General features: G+C 33.6%; 3 protein-coding genes, 1 long non-coding RNA gene and 1 pseudogene across 6 annotated transcripts; 3 read left to right on the top strand and 2 right to left on the bottom strand.

The window, feature by feature from the left end:
* The first annotated feature begins 2,206 nt into the window (after nt 1-2,206).
* On the top strand, nt 2,207-2,770 carry LOC146950863 (uncharacterized). The gene has a single exon (XM_085748683.1). It carries the CDS (start codon nt 2,207-2,209, stop codon nt 2,768-2,770), a length of 564 nt encoding a protein of 187 aa, XP_085604809.1.
* Nucleotides 2,771-6,274: 3,504 nt separating this feature from the next.
* LOC146950862 (serine carboxypeptidase-like) lies at nt 6,275-8,950 on the top strand. Of its 2 annotated transcripts, XM_085746817.1 has the most exons (9): nt 6,275-6,629; nt 6,716-6,890; nt 6,989-7,111; nt 7,352-7,495; nt 7,619-7,769; nt 7,896-7,984; nt 8,089-8,353; nt 8,437-8,570; nt 8,765-8,950. In XM_085746817.1, the coding sequence occupies exons 1-9, from the start codon at nt 6,292-6,294 to the stop codon at nt 8,885-8,887; spliced, it is 1,542 nt and encodes a 513-aa protein (XP_085602943.1). In that variant the 5' UTR covers nt 6,275-6,291; the 3' UTR covers nt 8,888-8,950. The 2 variants fall into 2 exon arrangements, with proteins under 2 accessions (XP_085602943.1, XP_085602942.1); XM_085746816.1 differs by having other exon boundaries at nt 7,619-7,984.
* Nucleotides 8,951-9,048: 98 nt separating this feature from the next.
* LOC146950861 (uncharacterized) lies at nt 9,049-10,650 on the bottom strand. The gene is made up of 3 exons (XR_015027721.1): nt 10,421-10,650; nt 10,213-10,310; nt 9,049-9,691 (listed from the first exon to the last, which is right to left on the bottom strand). It is a non-coding gene; the product is annotated as an uncharacterized LOC146950861 (long non-coding RNA).
* Nucleotides 10,651-11,828: 1,178 nt separating this feature from the next.
* On the top strand, nt 11,829-14,739 carry LOC146950860 (serine carboxypeptidase-like; annotated as a pseudogene). Its single transcript, XR_015027720.1, has 8 exons — nt 11,829-12,177; nt 12,264-12,438; nt 12,537-12,656; nt 12,890-13,033; nt 13,170-13,535; nt 13,640-13,898; nt 14,162-14,295; nt 14,550-14,739. The product of XR_015027720.1 is annotated as a serine carboxypeptidase-like (transcript).
* A 95-nt stretch (nt 14,740-14,834) lies between these two features.
* Nucleotides 14,835-18,622, bottom strand: FUC1 (alpha-L-fucosidase 1). The gene is made up of 3 exons (XM_085746815.1): nt 17,980-18,622; nt 16,558-16,800; nt 14,835-15,699 (listed from the first exon to the last, which is right to left on the bottom strand). Exons 1-3 carry the CDS (start codon nt 18,591-18,593, stop codon nt 14,931-14,933), a joined length of 1,626 nt encoding a protein of 541 aa, XP_085602941.1. The 5' UTR covers nt 18,594-18,622; the 3' UTR covers nt 14,835-14,930.
* Between the last annotated feature and the right edge of the window lie 4,861 nt (nt 18,623-23,483).

Here is a 23,483-nt window from a genome sequence, read left to right as displayed (position 1 = left end):
TATAGAGAGTTTTATTAGAAGAAAACGGAAAAATGAGAATAAATTACACTCTCCTCTCCTCAAAGATGCTTGAATTACACTCTACTCCCCTCTTATGTTAAAATATACACTCCCCTCCCCTCTTATGATAAAATCTACACTTTAATCCCTCAATAATTTTTTTATTTTATTTCTAATAATCTAACATATTTTTGAAAAAAATAGCATTGTAGGTCTATTTTAATACAATCGGAATTTGAATACATATTTTTCGTTATTTTTTATTGACAATTTCATTAACATATATTTTTAAACTCTAATACTAAATATGAAACAACCCAAAATAAAATTAAAATATGTGAAAAATTACGAAAGACAATAAAGTATGGTTATTTAAAAGTTAATTTTATACTCTAAAATATAAATTAATAGCAAAATATTTAAATTTAATTATCATTGACATTTAAATTATAAAGAAATTAATTTATTATTTTAAAATGGTGGTTAAAAATTTGTATATATCATAAAAATATTTATTCAAGTTAAAATATATTTATTAAGGGAGAGGGTTGTAATTCAAGCATCTTATAGGGGAGGGGAGTATAAATTTTTCTTTTCAAGGGATGGGAGTGTATATTTTAACATAAGAGGGATGAGGTGTGTAATTCAAGCATCTTTGAGGGGAGGGGAGGGTAATTTACTCTAAAAATAATGAGAATGATTCAAATGTCCATCCAAAACAAAACAAAAAAGATCATTTATTTATACCTAGCAAATCAACGAATACAAATGAAAAGTTACGAAACAATTCAACTAATTATATACGTTACCGTGAAAAAAGAGTATATTTTTGAACCATCCTATTGGATGATGACTATTCTCCTTGACACATAATATATTGAAGTTTTTATTTTCTTCAAAGGAATCCTCTTCGGGATAACCTCAAATGTCTACAACTATGTAATATCAAATATCTTCTCTAATAGAATCATCATTGAATTGTTCTCATACATCTTCGACAAAATAACAAGTCATCTTTTTAATAGAATCTTCTTTAGATTGTCCGCTAGACTCAACAGAATCCAACATTTCAGCTAAGATGTCGTTCTTCAGATTTTCCGTTGCGACTCAACAAAATTCAATGTTTCGGCAAAGACGTCATTTTTTTATGTCATCTTTAGTATGCAAAGTCACCTCGTTATCCCCACTGATTGTTGACTTGGGGGACAACTCTTTTGGACTTGGCCTAAGTCCAATCCATCATAAATCTAGACCAACTAAAATGTCAAAACTTGGTCAATACTTCTCCTTCAAGCTAGCAAAGAGACATTTCTACAATTACAATTGTGGTCATAAACATCCTAGCTCCTCAAGAATCTCTTAATCCTCTTATGATAGAGGCAAATGTACACTATTCTCATATTACTTACCTATTATTTTACTTTTCTTGCTTATATACTTGAACATGAGAGTATTTACATGTGCAATTTCCATCAATTCATACGATGGGGAGGAAAGGGGGAGGGAAGGGGAAGGATAGAAATACATGGTGGGGGAGAAGATATTGGGGTAAGGTTTGTTTCCTCTCTAGAGTGAAAGAGGCATGATTGGTCAACTTTGCACCCAGGCATATCAACCTGACACCCAGACAAACCGTATTTCTTTGCAGCGTGTTGCCATCTCCATTGACCGTTCATACAATCCCTGAGTTTCCAAAGCAGCCTATTTTTATGAAAGGCCACCGATGGAAACACATTGTTACATAAGGAAGAGGAGGAGATGGTGTGAGAAATGATGAATGTTTGAAGCCTATTTATAGGGGAAATGGTTACATAGGTTATAACTACACTAAATGCAGTAAAAAAACGTGTATAATCAAGTTTGAACAACTGACCACCGTCCAAAAAAAAAATTTGAAAACGTGTTGTATGTCGTACTGGCCACCAGCCAAAAAACACCGACTTACTCCGGATTATATAATCCGAATCCTACTCATGGTTTCAGATTATATGATCCGAATTTATTCGATACTCGGTGAAAAATGAGAGAAACTGCGTACCTTAAGTAGGGTAAGGGACATTTTGGATTATATAATCCAAAATATGAATTTTTTTCATGTTGTCCACATTGCACCGACAATTTCTGTGGTCCAGGATGCCCGTAAACCTCTATAAATAGGTGTCCCTGTTTTCATCACCAGTAAACCACACAAAGAAGAAAAAAAACCATGGAAAACTCTGTCTTTAATTCAAACACCAAGCTAGCTGCAATTTACTACAACGGGGGGAAAGCAACCCATCTGTTCAGGATTCGCATTGATGTCACCCTCTCCGGGTTGAAGGGTCAGTTGGATCAAATCAACCGCAAACTCAACTACAGAGACATACTGAGGGTAGATGGTGTTGAGTACCGGTGTCCATCGACCGACTCAACCGAAAGTGTGCGGTTCATCCAGATGAAGCTCATGAACAACGACGATGTGAGAACCATGTTCTCGATCTTTGGTCAGTACAGTACTAGAGGGACGATCGAGTTGGACGCTTCATTGGTCATATCTGTTGAACAAATTCAGAAAAGTTTGATCCGGCCCAAGAAATCCGAAGAGATCAGGGCACTCCTGGACGAACCATATGGTGTTTTACTATACACCAAAGATGTTCATTTAAACGCTAAAATAATCCGAATTCAACTCAATTTTATAGGGTGTAAGTATAATTCAGATTATATAATCCAAATTCAACTAGGGTGTAAGTGCAATTCAGATTATATAATCCCAATTTATTCAGCATAAGATTCTTTTGTATGGTCCACATTGCACCGACCGTTTGTATGGTCCACAACGTCCAGATACCTCTATAAATAAGTATTTTCAGTTTTCATTATCATTTCCAACAACACACAAACACACCAAAGAAACCATGGAAATTTTTGTCGCAAATAGATAGTTCTTTATTTAGCAGCATGATGAAGATCTTCAGCATGCTGTCAAAAATATATAGATAGATCTTGCTGCCTTGGTTTATTTGCTGCAAAACACACACAAAAAAACTTTGAATACCAAGAGGTTGCTATGAGCTAGATCTTGCTGCCTTGGCGATATAAATATCTCAGTTGGCAAAGCAGCATGATTTAACTCAAAACAATCCTTTTGAAACACCTTTTCTTTCACGGTTATGTTGCAGATCATATTTCGAAAAGGTTCTTATGAACTCGGTCTAGTTGGCCTGCCGATCGAAATATGTCAGTTGGCAGGCCTCCTAGATCGAGTTCAACAACGCCTCTTCGAACACCATCCTAGAATATTATGTTGTTTATGTTGTTTTTAGCTGTTTACTTGTTTTTTTAATGCATTTTTTAATTTTTTTCTAAGTTATCTTCCATTAAAACCCTTCAAAAACACAGTATGGTGCACTTTGGATTATATAATCCGATTTATTTTTTATGGTGGTGTTTCACCAAAGGCTTGGACGGTTAGTGGAGTGTTTAATGCATTTTTGGACGGTTGGATGGTGGAACATGTTTTTTTTTTACTGTAGTAATGTCTAGGACTTGTTTTAGGCTTTAAATAGGCTTGCATCTTAAACAAATCTCTTCATTCTTCACTTCACCTCTTTTCTTACTTTTTCTTCAACATTTTTTTTGTTTTTTGGGAGTGTTTACAGTGTCATGGTCATTGTTGACCGTACATATAATCCCTGCAATTGCTTTGCAACTTATGCAGGGATTATATGACGGTCAACAAAGATCTTTAACATCAAATCAAACACAAAAAAAATCACAGTTCGTAACATTTTGGATTTTATTTTTCGAAAAATGTTAACAATCTGGTTTGGATTATATTATCCGAATCAAGGGTATTTTTGTCATTTTTGCAGGGCGCGTAAGAATTGCATAGGGTAGGAAAAGTAACAGTCTTATTGCAATGCATCTTGAACTTTTGAGTACTTGTATCATATACACTTGTTACGTAATAATGGGCCACATAGTCTAATTAAAGTGGCTTTCCCATAGGAATTTCAGGATATTGATCAAAAGCTTTACGTTTAAGATTATTTTTAGCTGAATGACACTTTTATTTTTAGCTGAATTGAAGTTTAGTAGTTTATGAAAATTTTCTTTATTGAAAAAAAAACAAACTTTTCTATTTTTAGTCTCAATTTTTTTTAAGGGTCAGCTGGATCAAATCTACCCCGAACTCAACTACAGAGACACACGGAGGGTAGATGGTGTTGAGTATCGACGTCCATCGACCGACTCAGCTGAAATGTGCGGTTCAGCCGGACGAAGCTCATGAACGATGACGATGTGAGAATCATGTTCTAAATATTTGGTCAGTACAATACTATAGGGCCGATCGAGTTGAACGTTTCATTGGTCAGATCTGTTGAACAAATTTAGAAAAGTTTGATTCGGCCCATGAACTACGAAGAGATCAGGGCACTCCTAGACGCACCATATGAGGACATTAATTTAGTTGATCTGTGATGATGTGCTATGTTTTATTTAATTACGTGTTTTATGTTATTTTTATTACATGTTTTATGTTGTCGAATTATGTTTTATCTATGGTTAGTTAAATGTTGTTGAATTAAGTTGTTTAATTATGTTTTAAATAATATATATATATATATATATATATATATATATATATATTATTTAAATTTTCATTATGTTTTAATATATGCCATAGATGTTCATTTAAACGCTAAAATGATATGAATTCAACTCAATTTTATAGGGTGTAAGTACATTTCAGATTATATAATCCAAATTCAACTAGGGTGTAAGTGCAATTCGGATTATATAATCTGAATTCATTCAACATAGGATTCTTTTGTTTAGTCCACATTGCACCGACTGTTACTGTGGTCCACAACATCCATATACCTCTATGTATAAGTGTTTTCGGTTTTCATTATCATTTCCAGCAAAACACACAAGCACACCAAAGAAACCATGAAATTTTTTGTCATTGTGTTGAGAATCTTTCTCATGTTGTCGCATATAAATAGCTCTCTATTTGGCAGCATGATGAAGATCTTCAGCATGCTGTCAAAAATATATAGATAGATCTTGCTGCCTTGGTTTATTTACTGCAAAATACAACAACAAAAAAAAAATAAACTTTGAATACCAAGAGGTTGCTATGAGCTCGATCTTGCTGCCTTGACAATATAAATATCTCAGTTGGCAAGGCAGCAGCATTTAACTCAAAACAATCCTCTTGAAACACATTTACTTTCATCGTTATGTTGCAGATCTGATTCCGAAGAGGTTATTATGAACTCGATACAGTTGGTCTGCCGATCGAAATATGTCAGTTGGCAGGTCTGCAAGATTGAGTTCAAAAACGCCTTAACGAACACCATCCTAGAATATTATGTTGTTTTTAGTTGTTTACTTGTTTTTTTAATTTTTTTCTAAGTTATCTTCCATTAAAACCCTCCAAAAACACAATCTGGTGCACTTTGGATTACATAATCCGATTTTTTTTTGGATGGTGGCGTTTTACCAAAGGTTTGGACGGTTAGTGGAGTGTTTAATGAATTTTTGGACATCGGAACACGTTTTATTTGACTGTAGTTATGATCTAGAACTTGTTTTAGGCTATAAATAGGTTTGCATCTTAAATAAATCTCTTCATTCTTCACTTCATCTTTTTTCTTACTTTTTCATCAACATTTTTTAGTTTTTTAGGAGTGTTTATGGTTTCATGGTCATTGTTGACCGTACATACAATCCCTGCAATTACTTTGCAGCTTGTGCGGGGATTATACGACGGTCAACGGAGACCTTTGACATCAAAGCAAACACACACAAAAAAAAAATCACAGTTCGTAACATTTCGGATTTTATTTTCCGAAAAATGCTAACAACCTAGTTCAGATTATATAATCCGAATCAGGGGTATTTTCGTCATTTTTGCATGGAGCATGAGAATGACATAGGGTGAGAAAAGTAATAGTCTTATTGCAATACATCTTGAACTTTTGAATATTGTATCATATACACTTGTTACGTAATAATGGCCCACATAGTCTAATTAAAGTGGCTTTCCTATAGGAATTTCAGGATATTGATCAAAAGCTTAACGTTTAAGTTTTTTTTAGCTGAATGACACTTTTATTTTTAGTTGAATTGAAGTTTAGTAATTTACGAAAAAAAATTTTATTGAAAGTTTAAAGAGTTAAGCCTTTCATACTCAACTCAACTTTTCCGTTAATCATGAAACTAAAGCAACTTTGCATACGTAGAGCTAGCACTATAAATTCACATCCATTTCTTCCATTTTTTCAACAAAAACAAAACAACATGGCATCATCTTTAAGGTTCCTCAAAGTGTGTCTGTCTTTTAAAATGTTGTTGCACTTCCTCTTCTTCATTTCACCTTCATTCTCCTTTCTTCAACTGCATCCCAAAAACAATGACATACTCCTTTCTTCAACTGCATCCCCTTCAACTCTCATAAGAGGACTTAACCTTTTTCCTAAAAGTTCCATAAACATACCAGAGAATGATCCTCATGTCCTCCATGGAAACATTGTGGAGAAGAAGTTCACTTTCCCTGGTTTTGATGACTCTGGTTATTCTGTTGAAGAACTTGGTCATCATGCAGGGTATTATAGTCTTCCTCATTCCAAAGCTGCTAGGTAAATGTTTTATCACTTTATCCCCACATAATAATAATGTGTGCATGAACATATTTCCATTGAACAATTTGTTATGTCAATTGCAGGATGTTCTATTTTTTCTTTGAATCTCGAAACAGTAAGGATGACCCTGTCGTCATATGGTTAACTGGAGGTCCAGGATGCGGCAGTGAAATTGCCTTGTTTTATGAAAATGGACCATTTCAGTTCTCAAAGGACAAGAACTTGTCCCTTGTTTGGAATGAATATGGATGGGACAAGGTAACAGCTATTCATTCTTCCCTTTTCTTTTTTCCACTTTAGTTCTAACTGATACATAATCATATTGCATCATATACTTTTTTCTTTCTCTTTTGTAGGCATCAAATATTATATTTGTAGACCAACCCATTGGATCAGGTTTCAGCTATACCACCGATGTTCACAGTGATATTCGCCGTGATGAAGACAGTATTGGCAACGATTTGTATGACTTCTTGCAGGTAACTTGATTTGTTCAGTACTTTATTAATTGATTAATCACTTGAATTAAGTGGTTAAATGACTTTTTTTTTTACGAGAAATTAAGTGGTTAAACTTGATTCATCGTTAGTTAGTACTTATATTTAATTTTAAAATTCAAAGACGACATTACATACTATCTATGGTTCTAAACTACAAATATTATGTTAAACTATGATGTTGTGCAAACATAAGTTCAACTTAAATTTTTACAATGACAGGCATTTTTCAAGGAACACCCTCAGTTCACAAAGAATGATTTTTATATTACCGGAGAGTCATACGCTGGACATTACATTCCAGCTTTTGCATCTAGGGTTCACCAAGGAAACAAAGCAAACGAAGGAATTCATATAAATCTAAAGGTATTATTATTACATTGTCATATAATATAACTGTATATTCCTACAAAGGTAAACTTTATATCAAAGTAATGCAAACTAATCACATTGATTGTATTAACTCCTTTCATCTTTTATAATAAACAGGGCTTTGCTATTGGTAATGGATTAACCAATCCGGAAATTCAGTACAAGGCATATCCAGATTTTGCATTAGGCAATGGACTGATTAATAAGAATGAATATGAAAGAATCAACAAGTTGATCCCACCGTGTCTAAAGGCGGCAGAAAAATGTGGTATAACATTGAGCTTTTTTCTCTTTCTCAGTCACAAATCACTTAGCACCAAGAGAGAATTTTACCAATTTATTATGCAAGTCATGTGTTATTTTTCCTTATTGACACTCTTAATTTATCTGTTAGGCACTGAAGGTGGACAAGCATGTGGGACTGCATTAACTACTTGTATGAAAATATTCTATCAGATCACAAACATCACCGGCAACACTAATGTATGCTGTCAAAAAAGAAAAGTAGCACTAAAAGTATAAGGTAAAGATTGTATGAAAATAATGAAGTTTGAATACACTAATGCATTATGTTATTCGAACTGCAGTACTACGACATTAGAAAGAAATGTGAGGGAGCTTTCGGTGATTGTCAGGACTTCTCTGACATGGAGACATTCTTGAACATGAAGACAGTAAAGGAAGCTTTAGGTGTTGGGGACTTGATATTTGATTCTTGCAGTTTCTTAGTACACGCTGCCTTGACGGAAGATTGGATGAAAAATCTTGAAGTGGGTATTCCTGCTCTTCTTGAGGATGGAATCAAGTTACTTGTGTACGCCGGAGAAAAAGATCTAATATGCAATTGGCTTGGTAAGCTCAATTAATTTTTCCAATCTTAAACAAGATACAAATTAGTTAGTTATAGAACTCTAAATGTGCTTCTCATTTGGTAGGGAATTCAAGGTGGGTTGATGCCATGAAGTGGTCAGGTCAGACAACATTTAAGGAGTCTCCTACAACTTCATTTTTGGTTGATAGTGAAGAAGCAGGAATTCTGAAAAGCCATGGACCTTTGGCCTTCCTTAAGGTTTGTGTTTAAGGATGTATTCATGAGCATAAGAGGCTATTGATCTACACAGTACAGACTACAGACACTTCAAATTAAATGTGTGTCTGGTGTTTGACATATGTGTGTCTGGTGTATGTGTGTGTGTCGATTGGTGCTTTGTAGCTATTGATTCGCTTGTATTTAACTATATATTTTTTTTTTTGGAATAATAGGTGAAAGAGGCTGGTCACATGGTTCCTATGGATCAACCAAAAGTTGCACTTCAGATGTTACAAGATTGGATGCAAGGGAAACTGCACTCAGCACAAAACCAAAATCACTTTCTTGTTGTATAAACATTAATGGCATTTCCTTGTAAACATTGGAATGATGAATAAAACTCATTTGTTTTTCCCTAAGTGACTCTCAAATTCTTGGCATTTTTGCCTCTACTGTCTCTTAAATTCTAACAATTCATTAGGTCATGCTATTCATGGTTGACTCCACACTTGAAGAATTATAAACGATAGGAAAATCAGACGTGGACACACCTTTTAAAAAAAATTCAGATATTATAATTACAAACAAATCAACGACATCAAAGTTTACATTATAGCACTTCGAGAATTATTTTTCATGGTGCTGCGAAGAACTTGGGTTCCATTGAAATATGTACCTGATTTTTTATCATGCATGTCCTTAGTCAAAACTGTAATTGGATCCATGTAGATTCCTAAGTTTGATATCAAAGGTTCTGCCCTTGACTTGTTAACAATTAGCTTCAAATACTGAGATTTTGGTTTCGGAAACATCGACAACCTCTGATATCCAATTGTGGTGCCATTTACAACACTCTTCCATAAACCGTCTCGGTTCAGCGCCTCAAGATGAAACTTAACCACCCTTTGTCACATATGAACATGCTCTTGAGCTTGCAGAACAATAAAGGATACTATTTCTTTGAGATTTGTGTATAGTATCCATTTAGATTGGTTCTCCTCATGAGCCCAATAAGTGTGTATACCTTCTTCAAGAACTTTGTAGGGACTAAAGCGAGTATCTCGGAATCCTCCTCTTGCGCTGCTGGAATTATGGGACGCATTTGCAGCCAAATTGTGGGAAAATATGGAGCAACGGAGTTGGCTGAACTCTCGAAGAACCTGAATATCCTCGGCATAAATAAGGCCTGATGAGTTTGGGGGGACATTCAATAATAGCTTATAGTTTCGACCAAAACATTAATATGTAGCTATTTTAAGTCCTGTTTGGGTAAACAACTAAAATACAAGCACTTATCATATAAACAGTTATGATGTATAAGCTCTTATCATATCAACTGAAACATTTTCTTGTAAACCATAATCCACTCCTTCTGAACCTTCCTTAAAACTACATGATTTCAATTCCCCAAATTATCAGACGGAGGGAGCATTGTTGTGTAGCATCGGATTATTCTGGGAGTATTAGTATTACCTATTTAGTTATTCTGAAAGTTTAGGCGGTTGCTTTCTGTGTATATTTTCCCTTTTCTCTTCAATTACTATTTAACATACACAAATTTATATATATGGCCGGTTTAGAAATCTTGCTTATTTTGAAGAGTGAAGTGAAGACAGATAGAGGGGTAGGAAAAGGAAATTAAGTTAATGATATAATAGTAGTTACAATTGCTAAATGTTACCATTGCATCGAGGTATGTTTGGCCAACCCTCTCAGAGCTCAGTTGGTATGGGCAGTCAAAGTAATGTTCTTGTGGAGAAGTGGAAAAGATTACTTGACCTGAAAAGGGAACACCGAGAAATTCAAGTTCTCAACATTCAAAGTGTTTTCGACGAGGAAAAAAATATATAGGGAGATTAAATAACTCTTTTCATAACATGAGATATTACCATTCTTTTCCAGAATAGCAATGATGCTTCACAGAATCACAGACAAGAAATGGTTGAGGCATATATATTGTGGTAGAATAGTTTAAAAATTAAAATGCATATCAATGTTTGATCTTTTTACCCCAAATTGGCAACCTAAATAAAAGAGGATAAACTTAAACAGTTGCTGAGCCTGTAGAGAATGTAGCAGCATGTGCTTTCCTTATAAGCATCTGAGGATCATTATTCACCTGCAAAATCCACCAATATTCAACGAATCAACATGTTTGTTAATCTGTTACCAAACAAAATACATATAACCATTCTTATTGAATTACAGCTCAAAAATTTAAAGATAAAAAAACAGATATCATTCTAAATTTCAAAAAAATTAGTATAAACTTTTAGCAAATATAATGTTATTTTAGGAATACTCATAATCAGTATTAATAGGAATACTCATGAGATGAATCACAATTTAGAAGATTAATAGGAAGGTTAATTTATTTGACAACAACTAGACCTGATATTGTTTTGTTGTGCAGCAACTTAGCCAATTTGTGTGTAAACCTAAACTTATTAATCATAAGACTGCCTTAGAAGTCTTGCATTATTTAAAATCTTCACCAAGTAAAGGTTTATTTAATTCATAGGATTCCATACTTCACTTTTCTGGTTTCCCAGATTCAGATTAGGCTACTTGTCATGTTATTAAAAGATCTGCAATGGTTGCACTTCCTGCTGCATGCTCTAAGTCCAATCCATCATAAATCTAGACCAACTAAAATGTCAAAACTTGGTCAACACTTTTCCTTCAAGCTAGCAACAACTAGCAGAAATAATTGCCAAGATCGAGGTGGGGGAAACGGCGGAAGGGGTCAAGGAGACATTTCTACAATTACAATCTCGATCATATACAAGTGGTGTATCCGAGGTTCGAACCCCAGCCCCTGCATATAATATGCAATATCCCTGCCAACTGAGCTAAGCTCACGGGGATATCATCAATGTGTTTTATTGCTACTTTATTGCAATGCATCTTGAACTTTTGAGTACTTGTATCATATACACTTGTTACGTAATAATGGCCCACATAGTCTAATTAAAGTGGCTTTCACGTAGGAATTTCGGGATATTGATCAAAAGCTTTACGTTTAAGATTATTTTTAGTTGAATGACACTTTATTTTTAGCTGAATTGAAGTTTAGTAGTTTACGAAAATTTTCATTATTGAAAAAAGAAAGTAACTTTTCTATTTTTAGTCTCAAATATATTTTTTTTCAAAAGTCTCAAAAAAGTTTAAAGAGTTGAGCCTTTGATACTCAACTCAACTTTTCCGTTAATCATGAAACTAAAGCAACTTTGCATACGTAGAGCAACTGAGCAAGCACTATAAATTCACATCCATTTCTTCCATTCTTTCAACAAAAACAAAACAACATGGCATCATCTTTAAGGTTCCTCCAAATGTGTCTGTCTTTTACAATGCTGTTGCACTTCCTCTTCTTCATTTCACCTTCATTCTCCTTTCTTCAACTGCATCCCAAAAACAATGACATACTCCTTTCTTCAACTGCATCCCCTTAAACTCTCATAAGAGGACTTAACCTTTTTCCTAAAAGTTCCATAAACATACCAGAGAATGATCCTCATGTCCTCCATGGAAACATTGTGGAGAAGAAGTTCACTTTCCCTGGTTTTGATGACTCTGGTTATTCTGTTGAAGAACTTGGTCATCATGCAGGGTATTATAGTCTTCCTCATTCCAAAGCTGCTAGGTAAATGTTTTATCACTTTATCCCCACATAATAATAATGTGTGCATGAACATATTTCCATTGAACAATTTGTTATGTCAATTGCAGGATGTTCTATTTTTTCTTTGAATCTCGAAACAGTAAGGATGACCCTGTCGTCATATGGTTATCTGGAGGTCCTGGATGCGGCAGTGAAATTGCCTTGTTTATTGAAAATGGACCATTTCAGTTCTCAAAGGACAAGAACTTGTCCCTTGTTTGGAATGAATATGGATGGGACAAGGTAACAGCTATTCATTCTTCCCTTTTCTTTATTCCACCTTAGTTCTCACTGATACATAATCATCTTGCAATATATACTTTTTTCTTTCTCCTTTGTAGGCATCAAATATTATATTTGTAGACCAACCCATTGGATCGGGTTTCAGCTATACCACTGATGATAGTGACTATCGACATGATGAAGACGGTGTTAGCAATGATCTATATGATTTCTTGCAGGTAACTTGATTTGTTAAGTGATTAAAGAAAATAATATCAAAATAACATATGAAATGATTACTTTATTTATTGAATTAATCACTTGTATTAAGTGGTTAAACTTGATTCATAGTTTTTTTTTTTTTTGACAATATGATTCATAGTTAGTTAGTACTTATATTTAATTTTGAAATTGTATGTTACACTATGATGTTGTCCAAACATAAGCTCAATTTAAATTTTTACAATAACAGACATTTTTTAAGGAACACCCTCAGTTCGCTGAGAATGACTTTTATATTACTGGAGAGTCATACGCTGGACATTACGTTCCAGCTTTTGCATCCAGAGTTCACCGAGGAAACAAAGCAAAAGAAGGAATTCATATAAATCTAAAGGTATTATTACATTGTCATATAATGTAACTTTATATTTATGAAAAGGTAAACTTTTCTCAAAAAATTATATCAATGTAATGTAAAATAATCACTTTAATTGTATTAACTCCTTCCTTTCATCTTTTATAATCAACAGGGCTTTGCTATTGGTAATGGATTAACCAATCCTAAAATTCAGTACATGTCATATACAGATTATGCATTAGACAATGGACTGATTAATAAGGATGAATATGAAAGAATCAACAAGTTGATCCCACCATGTCAAGAGGCGACAGAAACATGTGGTAGAACATTGATCTCTTTGCCTTTTCTCAGTCATAAATCACTTAGCACGAAGAGAGAATTTTACCAACTTATTGTGCAAGTCGCGTGTTATTTTTCCTCAATGACACTCTTAATTTATCTGTCAGGCACTGAAGGTGGAGATGCATGCGTGACTTCATTAAGTATTTGTATGAACATATTTATTCCGATCATAAACAACACCGACAACATTAATGTATGCTGTCAAAAAAGAAAATTACCACTAAAAGTATAATGTAAAGATTGTATGAAAATAATGAAGTTTGAATACACTAATGCATTATGTTATTCAAACTGCAGTACTACGACATCAGAAAGAAATGTGAGGGAGATCATTGTTTTTACTTCTCCAGCATAGAGACATTCTTGAACATGAAGATAGTAAAGGAAGCTTTAGGTGTTGGGGACTTGGAGTTTGTTTCTTGCAGTAGCACAGTATACAATGCCAAGTTGCAGGCTTGGATGAAAAATCTTGAAGTGGGTATTCCTGCTCTTCTTGAGGATGGAATCAAGTTACTTGTGTATGCCGGAGAAAAAGATCTAATATGCAATTGGCTTCGTAAGCTTAGTTTATTTCTCTAGTCTTAATTCTTTGGTTTTTAGGGAAAGGGCCCCTATTAATTTGAAATTCCGTCGAGAGGTTGGTAATGGCTGGCCAATTATTCTTTTAGGCAGAATCCGAACTAAGATTCCCCTAAACTATTTGTCATTAACTAAAGCTCATTAATTAAGCTGAATTAATTTGGAACCAAAATTGTTTGTGTCAAAAAATTTGATGCAATTTAGTTAGTTAGAATTCTAAATGTGCTTCTCATTTGGTAGGGAATTCAAGGTGGGTTGATGCCATGAAGTGGTCAGGTCAGACAGCATATAAGGAGTCTCCTACAACTCCATTTTTGGTTGATAGTGAAGAAGCAGGAATTCTGAAAAGTCATGGACCTTTGGCTTTCCTCACGGTAGTTTAAGGATGTATTCATGAGCATAAGCGGCTATTCGTCTACAAAGTACAGACACTTCAAATTAAAAGTTTGTCTGGTGTTCGACATATGTCGTATCCCACACCGACAGAAGTATTTACATCTGATCACTTTTATTTCGCGGATGTCTACATGTCAACATTGGTGTTGTGTCTATTGTATGTGTGTGTCTGTTGGTGCTTTGTAGCTATTGATTCACTTGTATTTAATTATTTTGTTTTTTGGAACAATAGGTGAAAGAGGCTGGTCACATGGTTCCTATGGATCAACCAAAAGTTGCACTTCAGATGTTACAAGATTGGATGCAAGGGAAACTGATATGATGCACTCAGCACAAAACCAAAATCACATTCTTGTTGAATAAACATCAATGTCATTTCCTTGTGAACATTGGAATAACGAATAAAACACATTTGTTTTTCCCTAAGCCACTCTCAAATTCTTGGCATTTTTGCTTCTACTGTCTCTTAAATTCTCAACAATTCATTAGGTCATGCTATTCATGGTTGACTCCACACTTGAAGAATTATAAACAATAGGAAAATCGAATGTGGACACACCTTTTAAAATATTTTCAAATTTTACAATTACAAACAAATCGACGACATCAAAGTTTACATTGTGGCACTTCGATAATCATTTTTCATGGCACTGCGAAGAACTTGGGTTCCATTGAAATATGTACCTGATTTTTTATCAGGCAAGTCCTCACTCAAAACTGTAACTGGGTCCAAATAGATTCCTAAGTAAGATATCAAAGGTTCTGCCCTTGACTTGTCAACAACTAGCTTCAAATACTGAGATTTTAGTTTCGGAAACAGCAACAGCCTCTGATATCCAATTGTGGTGCCATTTACAACACTCTTCCATAAACCGTCTTGGTTCAATGCCTCCAGATGAAACTTAATCACCCTTTGTCCCATATGAATAGGTTCTTGAACTTGCAGAACATTAAAGGATACTAGTTTTTTGAGATTTATGTACAATATCCATTTAGATTGGTTCTCCTCAGGAGCCCAATAAGTGTGTATACCTTCTTCAAGAACTTTGTAGGGACTAAAGCGAGTATCTTGGATTCCTCCTCTTGTGCTGCTGGCATTAATGGAAGCACTTGCAGCAAAATTGTGGGAAAATATGGAATGGCGGAGTTCACTGAACTCTCGAAGAACTTGGATATCCTCAGCTGAAATAAGGCCTGATGAGTTTGGGGGGACGTTCAATAATAGCTTACAGTTTCGACCAACAGATTTATAGTATATTTCAAGTAGTTTCCTTGCAGACTTTGGATGCTCAGAAGCATGCCAAAACCAACCAGGTCTGATAGAGACATCACAAAGTGCAGGCACCCAATCAAGACCAAATGGATCTCCCTGCTTTTGGTATCTGTTAGATCCCCCAAAACATTAATAAGTAGCTATCTTAAGTCCTATTTGGATAAACAGCTAAATTATAAGCACTTATCACATAACACTTATGATGTATAAGCGATTTCTATAACAAAAGATAAATTAAAGTCAAATTGTTTTCATATATGTTGTTTTAAGAAGCTATCATGTAGAGCCTATGGAAATAAGCTGGAAATAGCTATGGACAATATGTCATAAGATGTTTTCATAAACTCTCCCAAACAGTCTCGTGTTTATGTCAGTAGATAAGCTCAAATAAGCCAATCAAACAAGCCTAATCTGAGTTGCAACAAATGGACCTCTCACGCTATGCAACCATGACACTAAAGCATTTTTAGGGTTTGGATTCCATGTTGTCAATGTCAAGAGAACACACTGTCAAACAGTCAGTGAATTTACACAGCATTGGATTTCATGCAGTCTTTAGTTACAAGAGAAAGATAAAAGTAATTAATCTAATGCTGTAAATCCCTTGACAACAGGAAATTCATATCCCATTTCTACCCATCTACATCCTGAGTGTGAAACCTTGCCATTAATATTTGCAGCAAAGAACAAATGATTGAAACTTGCATGCTTCAACTTCATTTGAAATCAATAAATCCTCTTAATCAGGGTAAGTTAAATCCTTTCAATCCCGATGGACGAATAATGCAACGATTCAACTCCAAGACTATTTAAATTGTTTTACGAAAAATGCATTAATTATATGATGATGACTGACAAGATAACAGATTTTTGAATCCGAGATAATTTCAAACAAGGACATAATGAACCAACCAATGCGAAAGCAAAGGAAACTATATTAGGAATGTTAGTATGAAAGAGAACTCACTGTGGATCATTGTCAACGCCACCAATTTCAATGACGGACTGGTTGAAAAGAGACCAACAAGTGGATCCAGCAACCCCTTGTTCATTGCCAACCCACCTTGTGTCAGGACCAGAATCAGAAAAAATGGCGGCACCTGGTTGGAGCTGGTGAATGAGAGAAAACCAACTCTCAAAGAAATATTTCATGCTCTTCTCCCCTTCTCCTTTGGCACCATCCAGAAAAACGTCCTTTATCTCTCCATACCTGGTTTAAATGCAAAAGTGAATGCACATTGTATTAGCAATACATTGTCAAACGGAAAGAAACCAAATCGGTCAATCCAAACCAATCACAAATATCAACTTCCTCAATATAAAAATAAAAATCAAGTATAGTTTAAAAGAAAAAAGTTCCTTTAAACTAGCATGGTTCTAAAATAGAAAGGATGTACTTATTCTCAAGTTAATTGTACAGGCTTACTTCATAACTTTTAGCTTAAATATACTGAGCACACACCCTAAATTTATTACTTCAGAATTCAGTTACAAGCTTACTTTACAGTAGTGTTTGTTCCAAGAGTTACTTCCAATAAGTCACATGTTAATTACAAGTTTGTAAAACAATTACATTTATTAAATATATTAATACCAGTTGAAAAGGATAAAAATACTAACCAACCAAGTGGTTGCGCTAAAGTGGTTAATAAGCTTCCGTGGGAACAACCAAGTTCAATCCCTAGTTGAAACCATGTTTTGCTAGACTTTTCTTACCTACCAGTCAAACTCTGGATTACAATGACCCTGGATTATAACGACCCTTTTTCCTTGGAAACCACAGGGTTAAAGGTGAAGGAAAAAAAAAAACGCTAACTGATCACATGAACATACATATAACAGTCATAATAACTAGCTTGATAACTACAAAGACTAATTTCTTTCAAAAAAAAGCTAAAAAAAACTAATTGTTGTAATAACAAGGTCAGGTGGAAGCTTTTTATGATTGTTAGGAATCGAACTCAATACCCCGAGATGTTTAAAATACTAACAACACGCTTTTGTGCGCACTAACCACTCATGCTAGATCCTAGTGATAATAATGAGATGGAAGCTAATAACTCATCAAACAATTGGGCAATAATGAAGACATAAAATAAACTCAGCCAAGGAACTTCTACTCCTTAAGCACAAAATTTAAAGATTAAGGGCCAGTTTGGAGACTGTTTGGGATAACTTATGAAAATAGCTAATGACAATTTTCACAAGTTTTTTTTGGCTTATTTTCATAAGTTCTCCAATATAGCTTATAGCACATACAAAAACAATATCTTTTTTCTATAAAAACACCTTATGTAAGCTTATACATAAACGTGTGTGATATAAGCTGCAAATAAGTTGTTTATTCAAACAAGCCCAAAATGATCAACCAAGTCAAAACAACAAATACCTAGTGAGCAACTCAGTCATTTGAGCCAAGTAATGTTGATTATACCGCAAGGTATCACCATAACACTCTTCATGCCGATCCCACGGCGAAAGATAAACCCCAAACCCAACACCAGCATCTCTAGCAGCAGCAGCAGCATCAGCAACAACATCACCATTCCCATTTCTCCAACCACTCGACCGAATCGAATAATCAGTATACTCAGAAGGCCACAAACAAAACCCATCATGATGCTTAGCAGTTAACAAAACTCTTGAAAAACCAGAATCTTTAGCAACATGAATCCATTGAGAAGCGTTGAGTTTTGTTGGGTTGAAGATTGTTGGGTCAGCTTGACCTGTACCCCATTCGGAGTCTGTGAAGGTGTTTGTGCCGAAGTGGAAGAAAAGGGCCATGTTGGAATTTTGCCATTGGAGCTGGAATGCTGTTGGGAGAGGGAGGATTGGAAGTGGTGGTGGGGTTTGGTTTGATGAGACTGGGGTTAGAGATGAACAGAGAAGTTGTATAAGGAGTGTTTGGATTGGGGAAAGGAGTAAAGTGGAAGTTTGGATTTTGTGATTGGGATTGTGAGTTTTGATGGAGAAGCTTAATCTTGTTTTCATGTTTTTGTTCATGTTCGTGCTTCTTGAGTTTGAGTGAGTTTGAGATTAAGTTTGACTTTCCTTAACCTAAACTTTCATTGCGGTGACTTTTCTACATTTTTGTGGGAACCACGGTGTATGTGCAACCATAATTAATTTCTTGAATTGACATAGTTTTCCTACAAGAGATTTCTACATTTTGGTTTGTGCTATTTTTTCATTGCTTGAAATTACATTCATTGAGATGATATTCTCTTGATATGATTCCTAGAAATAACATTTTTACTCATGTGTTTGGAAAAAAATATATATATTTCTCAAGAATGTTTTTCAAAATTTGTTTAACATGTTAAAAAAAATGCAAATGAGGAGACAAATTACTAAAGATGGTTAGTCAAACTTTCCGGTGGTCATTGACAAGCCAATTGGTACTTCACATTAATGTCATGGCTATTAAAGGGGAATTAGTCACTTCAGTCCCTGAATCGGAAAGGATTCGTCACTTTAGTCCCTGAATGCAGATAAATTGCAAAATAGTTCGTGAATGTAGACTTTGTTAGTCAATTTAGTCCCTGAATGCAAACTTCGTTAGTCAATTTAGTCCTTGAATGTAGACTCTGTTAGTCACTTTAGTCCCTGAAATTGACCTTGCAGGGACTGTTTTACAATTTCTCTTCATTCAGGGACTAAAGTGACGAATCCTCTCCCATTCAGGGACTAAAGTGACTAATTCCCCGCTATTAAATAAGGAAAATGCTGAAGTGTGCGAATTATAAATTCGTTGAAATCCCACGAACACTGCTAACCGTCCATTTTCCTGCCTCTTAATTTAGATCTTCGCCCATTCCTGCTTCAGTGTTACTTTTTTTTTTTCCATTGTGTTATACTAGTAGTTACTTGCGGACTGTGGTATAGAGCAGTCATGCAAATAATTCTTCTTGGTTAATGACCCCACAAAAAAAATTATTCAAGTGTTTAGTCTAATAGTAAAAAAACATGTCTTATATCTGGATGTATCGAGTTCAAGCTCCGCATGCATGTCTTTGAAATTGAAACGATATAAATGTAAATACGTTTGTTAATGATCTTTGAGTCATAAAGTTTTCTCTACCTTAGACTGAGCAACATTCCCACCTTATATTGTTCTCATATAAAAATATTTTTAGTACCTATAAAATTACTAACTTTTTTTAATAATGAATAAAACAAAGAGGTTACTAACTTTCATTTTTAGTCATTATATACTTTTTGTCTTTTATGTTATCTTTATGTTTTGCTTTGATCTTTTAAGTCTTTTTTTTTCTTTTCATTTTAGTCTCTTTTAAGTTACAAAATTTTATACGATTTGGTCCTTAATGTTTGTAACTTAAATGATCAAAATTTTTTACCGTTTATAAATCAAGAGACAAAAAAAGAAGAAAAAAAAAAAGTTAAATGAGCCGTGTCCAATATTTGTAACTTAAAAATTAAAATGAATTAAAGTATTTTTTTTATGTTGTTCTATAAAAAGAAATTATAGAAGTGTATGTGGTTCTATAAATAAGATAGTATATTTAACCTTTTTTTGGTTAACATATTTATTTTTGTCTTCCTTTATTTCTATTTGAAAAAATAATATTTTTTGTTTGAGATGATTTGAAAATAATAATAAGAATAAGGGTCTTGTTAACTAGTGCTCCCGGGGCATTAGTTAAGGAACCAAACGTAGAAAGAAAAGTCAAATTTTGCATTGAAGAAGAACATTTTTTTAACTTTTAAAAAGTAGAATTCACAGTTTCCAAGACAAAATTTCCTTTTATATTTTTCTTTTTTTGAGGGAACAGAATTTCCTTTTATAATTCCTTAATGGGCACAGGTTAACATTTCCCGAAGAATAAACACTATGAAAGTGGAACCCATACAAGTATGTATAAGAAAAAAGCGCTCGTGCAGCCTCATGCAAATGGTTGTCGCACCAAATAGCAAAGTTGATTAAATAATATTGAAACAAAAATTTCAAACTTTTTTTTATTTTTTTTGTGATATATACATATAACTCTAAATTCACGTGGAATTTTAAGTAAAAAAATAAAATAAAAAATCACATGGGATGTGTTTTCCCCCGTTTTTTTTTTGGGTGGAAGATGTGTTTTCCCCTCTTTTTTCACAAGGAAAATTGCTTTTTTGACATAGAATACTTTCTATTGACACAAGTAAAATACTAAAATGCTCCCAGCGGCAGTTAACAACCGTTGGATAAAGCGCCGGTAGTTAACAACCGTTGGCTTCCAGCGGCAGTTAACTACCGCTAGAAAATTGTTGTTCAGTTTGCAATTCACGCATGGTCCCTTGTTGAGCCACCAACTACAACTTTTTAATTAATTAATAATAATTAATGTTCTTCCCTCTCTCATCCGCATGCCTTTATCATACCATTGCTTGGTGCATTTTTTGTTTTGTTTGAATCTGCATATTAGATAACCATCCCTGCAACTGCAATTGAATTCCCATGTTTGTATACTTTTTTATTCCTAAATTCAATATTTATATTTTTTGTGTGTGAACCTCTTCAACTCTGTTTTGTTACTTCCATCAAATGATTAGGAAAGACATGATTGTGATGATGATGTTGATAATCAAAATTATGAGAAATACCTGAGTTTCATCATCTTCATAACACAAAAAATCAAGGGTTAATTATGTTTCTAGTCCCTATAAAATAGCGATCTTGTAAGTTTAGTCCCTACTTAATTTTAATAGCATTTTTAGTCCCTATAAAAAAAATTTACTTATAATTTTAGTCCCTGCTAAAACAAAGTTTGATTAATTATCCTTAAACTCTTAAATTTTTGAACGATTTTTTTGAGACAAGATTAGAACACTATGAAAGGTTCGTTTACTAAAATTTAGAATTTTCTAACATGAAATGAATTAAATATGAATTTTTTAAAACGACAAAAGTTAAAGATAAAAAGTAATAAAATCTGGATGTAGAAATCAAATTTTGCGATAATTTTTTGCGGACGAACTTTTAGTAATGTTCTAAACATGTCTGCAAAAAATTGTTCAAAAATTTAAGAGTTTAAGCATAAATTAAACAAATTTGAATTGAGTAGGGACTAATACTCAGTGCAGAAAAACAAAATTAGGGACTAAAAATGCTATTAAAATTAAGTAGGAACTAAACTTACAAGGTCGCTATTTTATAGGGACTAGAAACATAATTAACCCAAAAATCAATAATAACAATTTTGAATGGTCAATAAGTCAACAGAAGAACAAAAGTAAAAACTGTGCTTATTTAACAGATGAATTGATTTTCATCTTTGTTGATTTGTTGAAAAACAACTTCCAAACACAACTAAATTACTCATGAATTTATCAATTTCTCAAAAATATTTTTCATCTTTGTTGATTTGTTGAAAAATAATCATAAATTAATTACTCAAAAACTTTGTTGATTTGTTGATTTGTTCAAAAACTTAATTAATTACTCAAAAACTTAATAACAATCATAAAACAACTTCCAAACACAACTAAATTACTCATGAATTACTCTATCCATTTCTTTTTAGTTGTCATGTTTTTAGAGCTCTATGCTCTTCTAAATTGCAATACCGCAAAATGCTGGAAAATGTAAATAACACATAGCGATTATTATTATTCCTTTCTTTGAGAAAAATACTTGGTTGACCACATGTATTATACACGGGGCTTAGGAAAGGTAGAAAGAATATCCTCCCTCCGGTCTCTATGGAAGAGAAAAAAAAATTAAGTTCATTTAATAAATGATGTATTTAGTTCATAATATAATTAGAGACATGATACATCATTTATAATAGATATTGAAAAAATATATATGTTAAAATAATTTATTATTTTGTATTTTATGTGTGCCTTCAAATTATGTTTCCAAATACTTTAGATCATGGAAAATTTCCTCTTACTTTGATCATATGTTTGTTACTCTTACTTTGATCATATGTTTGTTAGGGAGGAGCCGTTATATATAATACTAGGTCATCCGTTGCAACTTGCATAAGTAGTACTGTAGGTAGGTAGCTAGCTGGCTTCAAAATATTTCAAAGTCGCAAATTAACCAACCTTTACCAACCTAATCAAACTGATGTAAACAGGTTAAAAATCAAGCAGTAAAAATCATGGTTTCTTTGTTAATTTAATAATCTATCACCAACAATAACCCTAGATAAGCTAGATAAGTAAAAGAAGGAAAAAAATATGTGACACAAAGCTATAGTTTTAAAATGAGGTGAGTGATTGATTGGAAATTGGTCATTTTACCATCCCCTATTTCTTAGACCATGACCAGAGGGAATACATAGCCACCACGCTTTCTGAATCTCATCTACTATATTTATTATTTTCTCTGCTCCAAGTGATCTTAACTCTTTCATTTCTTCTATATATATTGACCAACCAACCAACGCCTACTCTATCTTTATATGTATATGAATAGCATATGTCACATATTCCTAAATACAGTATATCTCTTCCACACATAACAAATCTAAATTAACAAATTGAATTAATTTTTTTTTTTGGTAATAAACAACATGAATGAAGCTAGCAATACTATATATCTTCACCTGAATGTCTACACGTACGTAGACAGAAGCCATGAATATTTTTCTCAAATTTTTTTTTTTTAGAGAGAGAATTTTTCTCAAATTCTTATGTTATAATTTATTTTCTTTTTTTGTTGGTACATCTCTATTTTAATTTTTCTAACAACTCCCCTTTTAATTTATTCTTATTTTTACATCATCCGTCATAATTCAGATATCTAATACATTTGTCGAAAATATATTGCATGAATCATAATGTTGCAGCTAGTCTACACTATTAGGATGCATTTGTTTCCTTCAAATCTGACTATCTAATCTAAGCTTCAAAATATTTATCAGTAACTACTTGAGTAGAAAA

Source organism: Medicago sativa, chromosome 2, assembly GCF_051527215.1.
Source record: "Medicago sativa cultivar Bolivia chromosome 2, Bolivia_mono, whole genome shotgun sequence".
In the NCBI taxonomy this organism is placed as follows: Eukaryota; Viridiplantae; Streptophyta; class Magnoliopsida; order Fabales; family Fabaceae; genus Medicago; species Medicago sativa.
The sequence above is the reverse complement of the archived record's forward strand: the minus strand, read 5'-3'. Positions and strand labels throughout refer to the sequence as shown.

Bases quoted from the DNA above. Each gene is read 5' to 3' on its own strand.
- FUC1 (XM_085746815.1), bottom strand. From the start codon at position 18,593: ATGAACAAAAACATGAAAACAAGATTAAGCTTCTCCATCAAAACTCAC. The intron at 16,801-17,979 runs GTATTTGTTGTT...CATTTAAACCAG, and splicing joins ATGACTGAGTTGCTCACTAG to GTATGGAGAGATAAAGGACG. The intron at 15,700-16,557 runs GTGAGTTCTCTT...GGGATCTAACAG, and splicing joins GGCGTTGACAATGATCCACA to ATACCAAAAGCAGGGAGATC.
- LOC146950863 (XM_085748683.1), top strand. From the start codon at position 2,207: ATGGAAAACTCTGTCTTTAATTCAAACACCAAGCTAGCTGCAATTTAC.
- LOC146950862 (XM_085746816.1), top strand. From the start codon at position 6,292: ATGGCATCATCTTTAAGGTTCCTCAAAGTGTGTCTGTCTTTTAAAATG. The intron at 7,496-7,618 runs GTATTATTATTA...TATAATAAACAG, and splicing joins GAATTCATATAAATCTAAAG to GGCTTTGCTATTGGTAATGG. The intron at 8,571-8,764 runs GTTTGTGTTTAA...TTGGAATAATAG, and splicing joins GACCTTTGGCCTTCCTTAAG to GTGAAAGAGGCTGGTCACAT.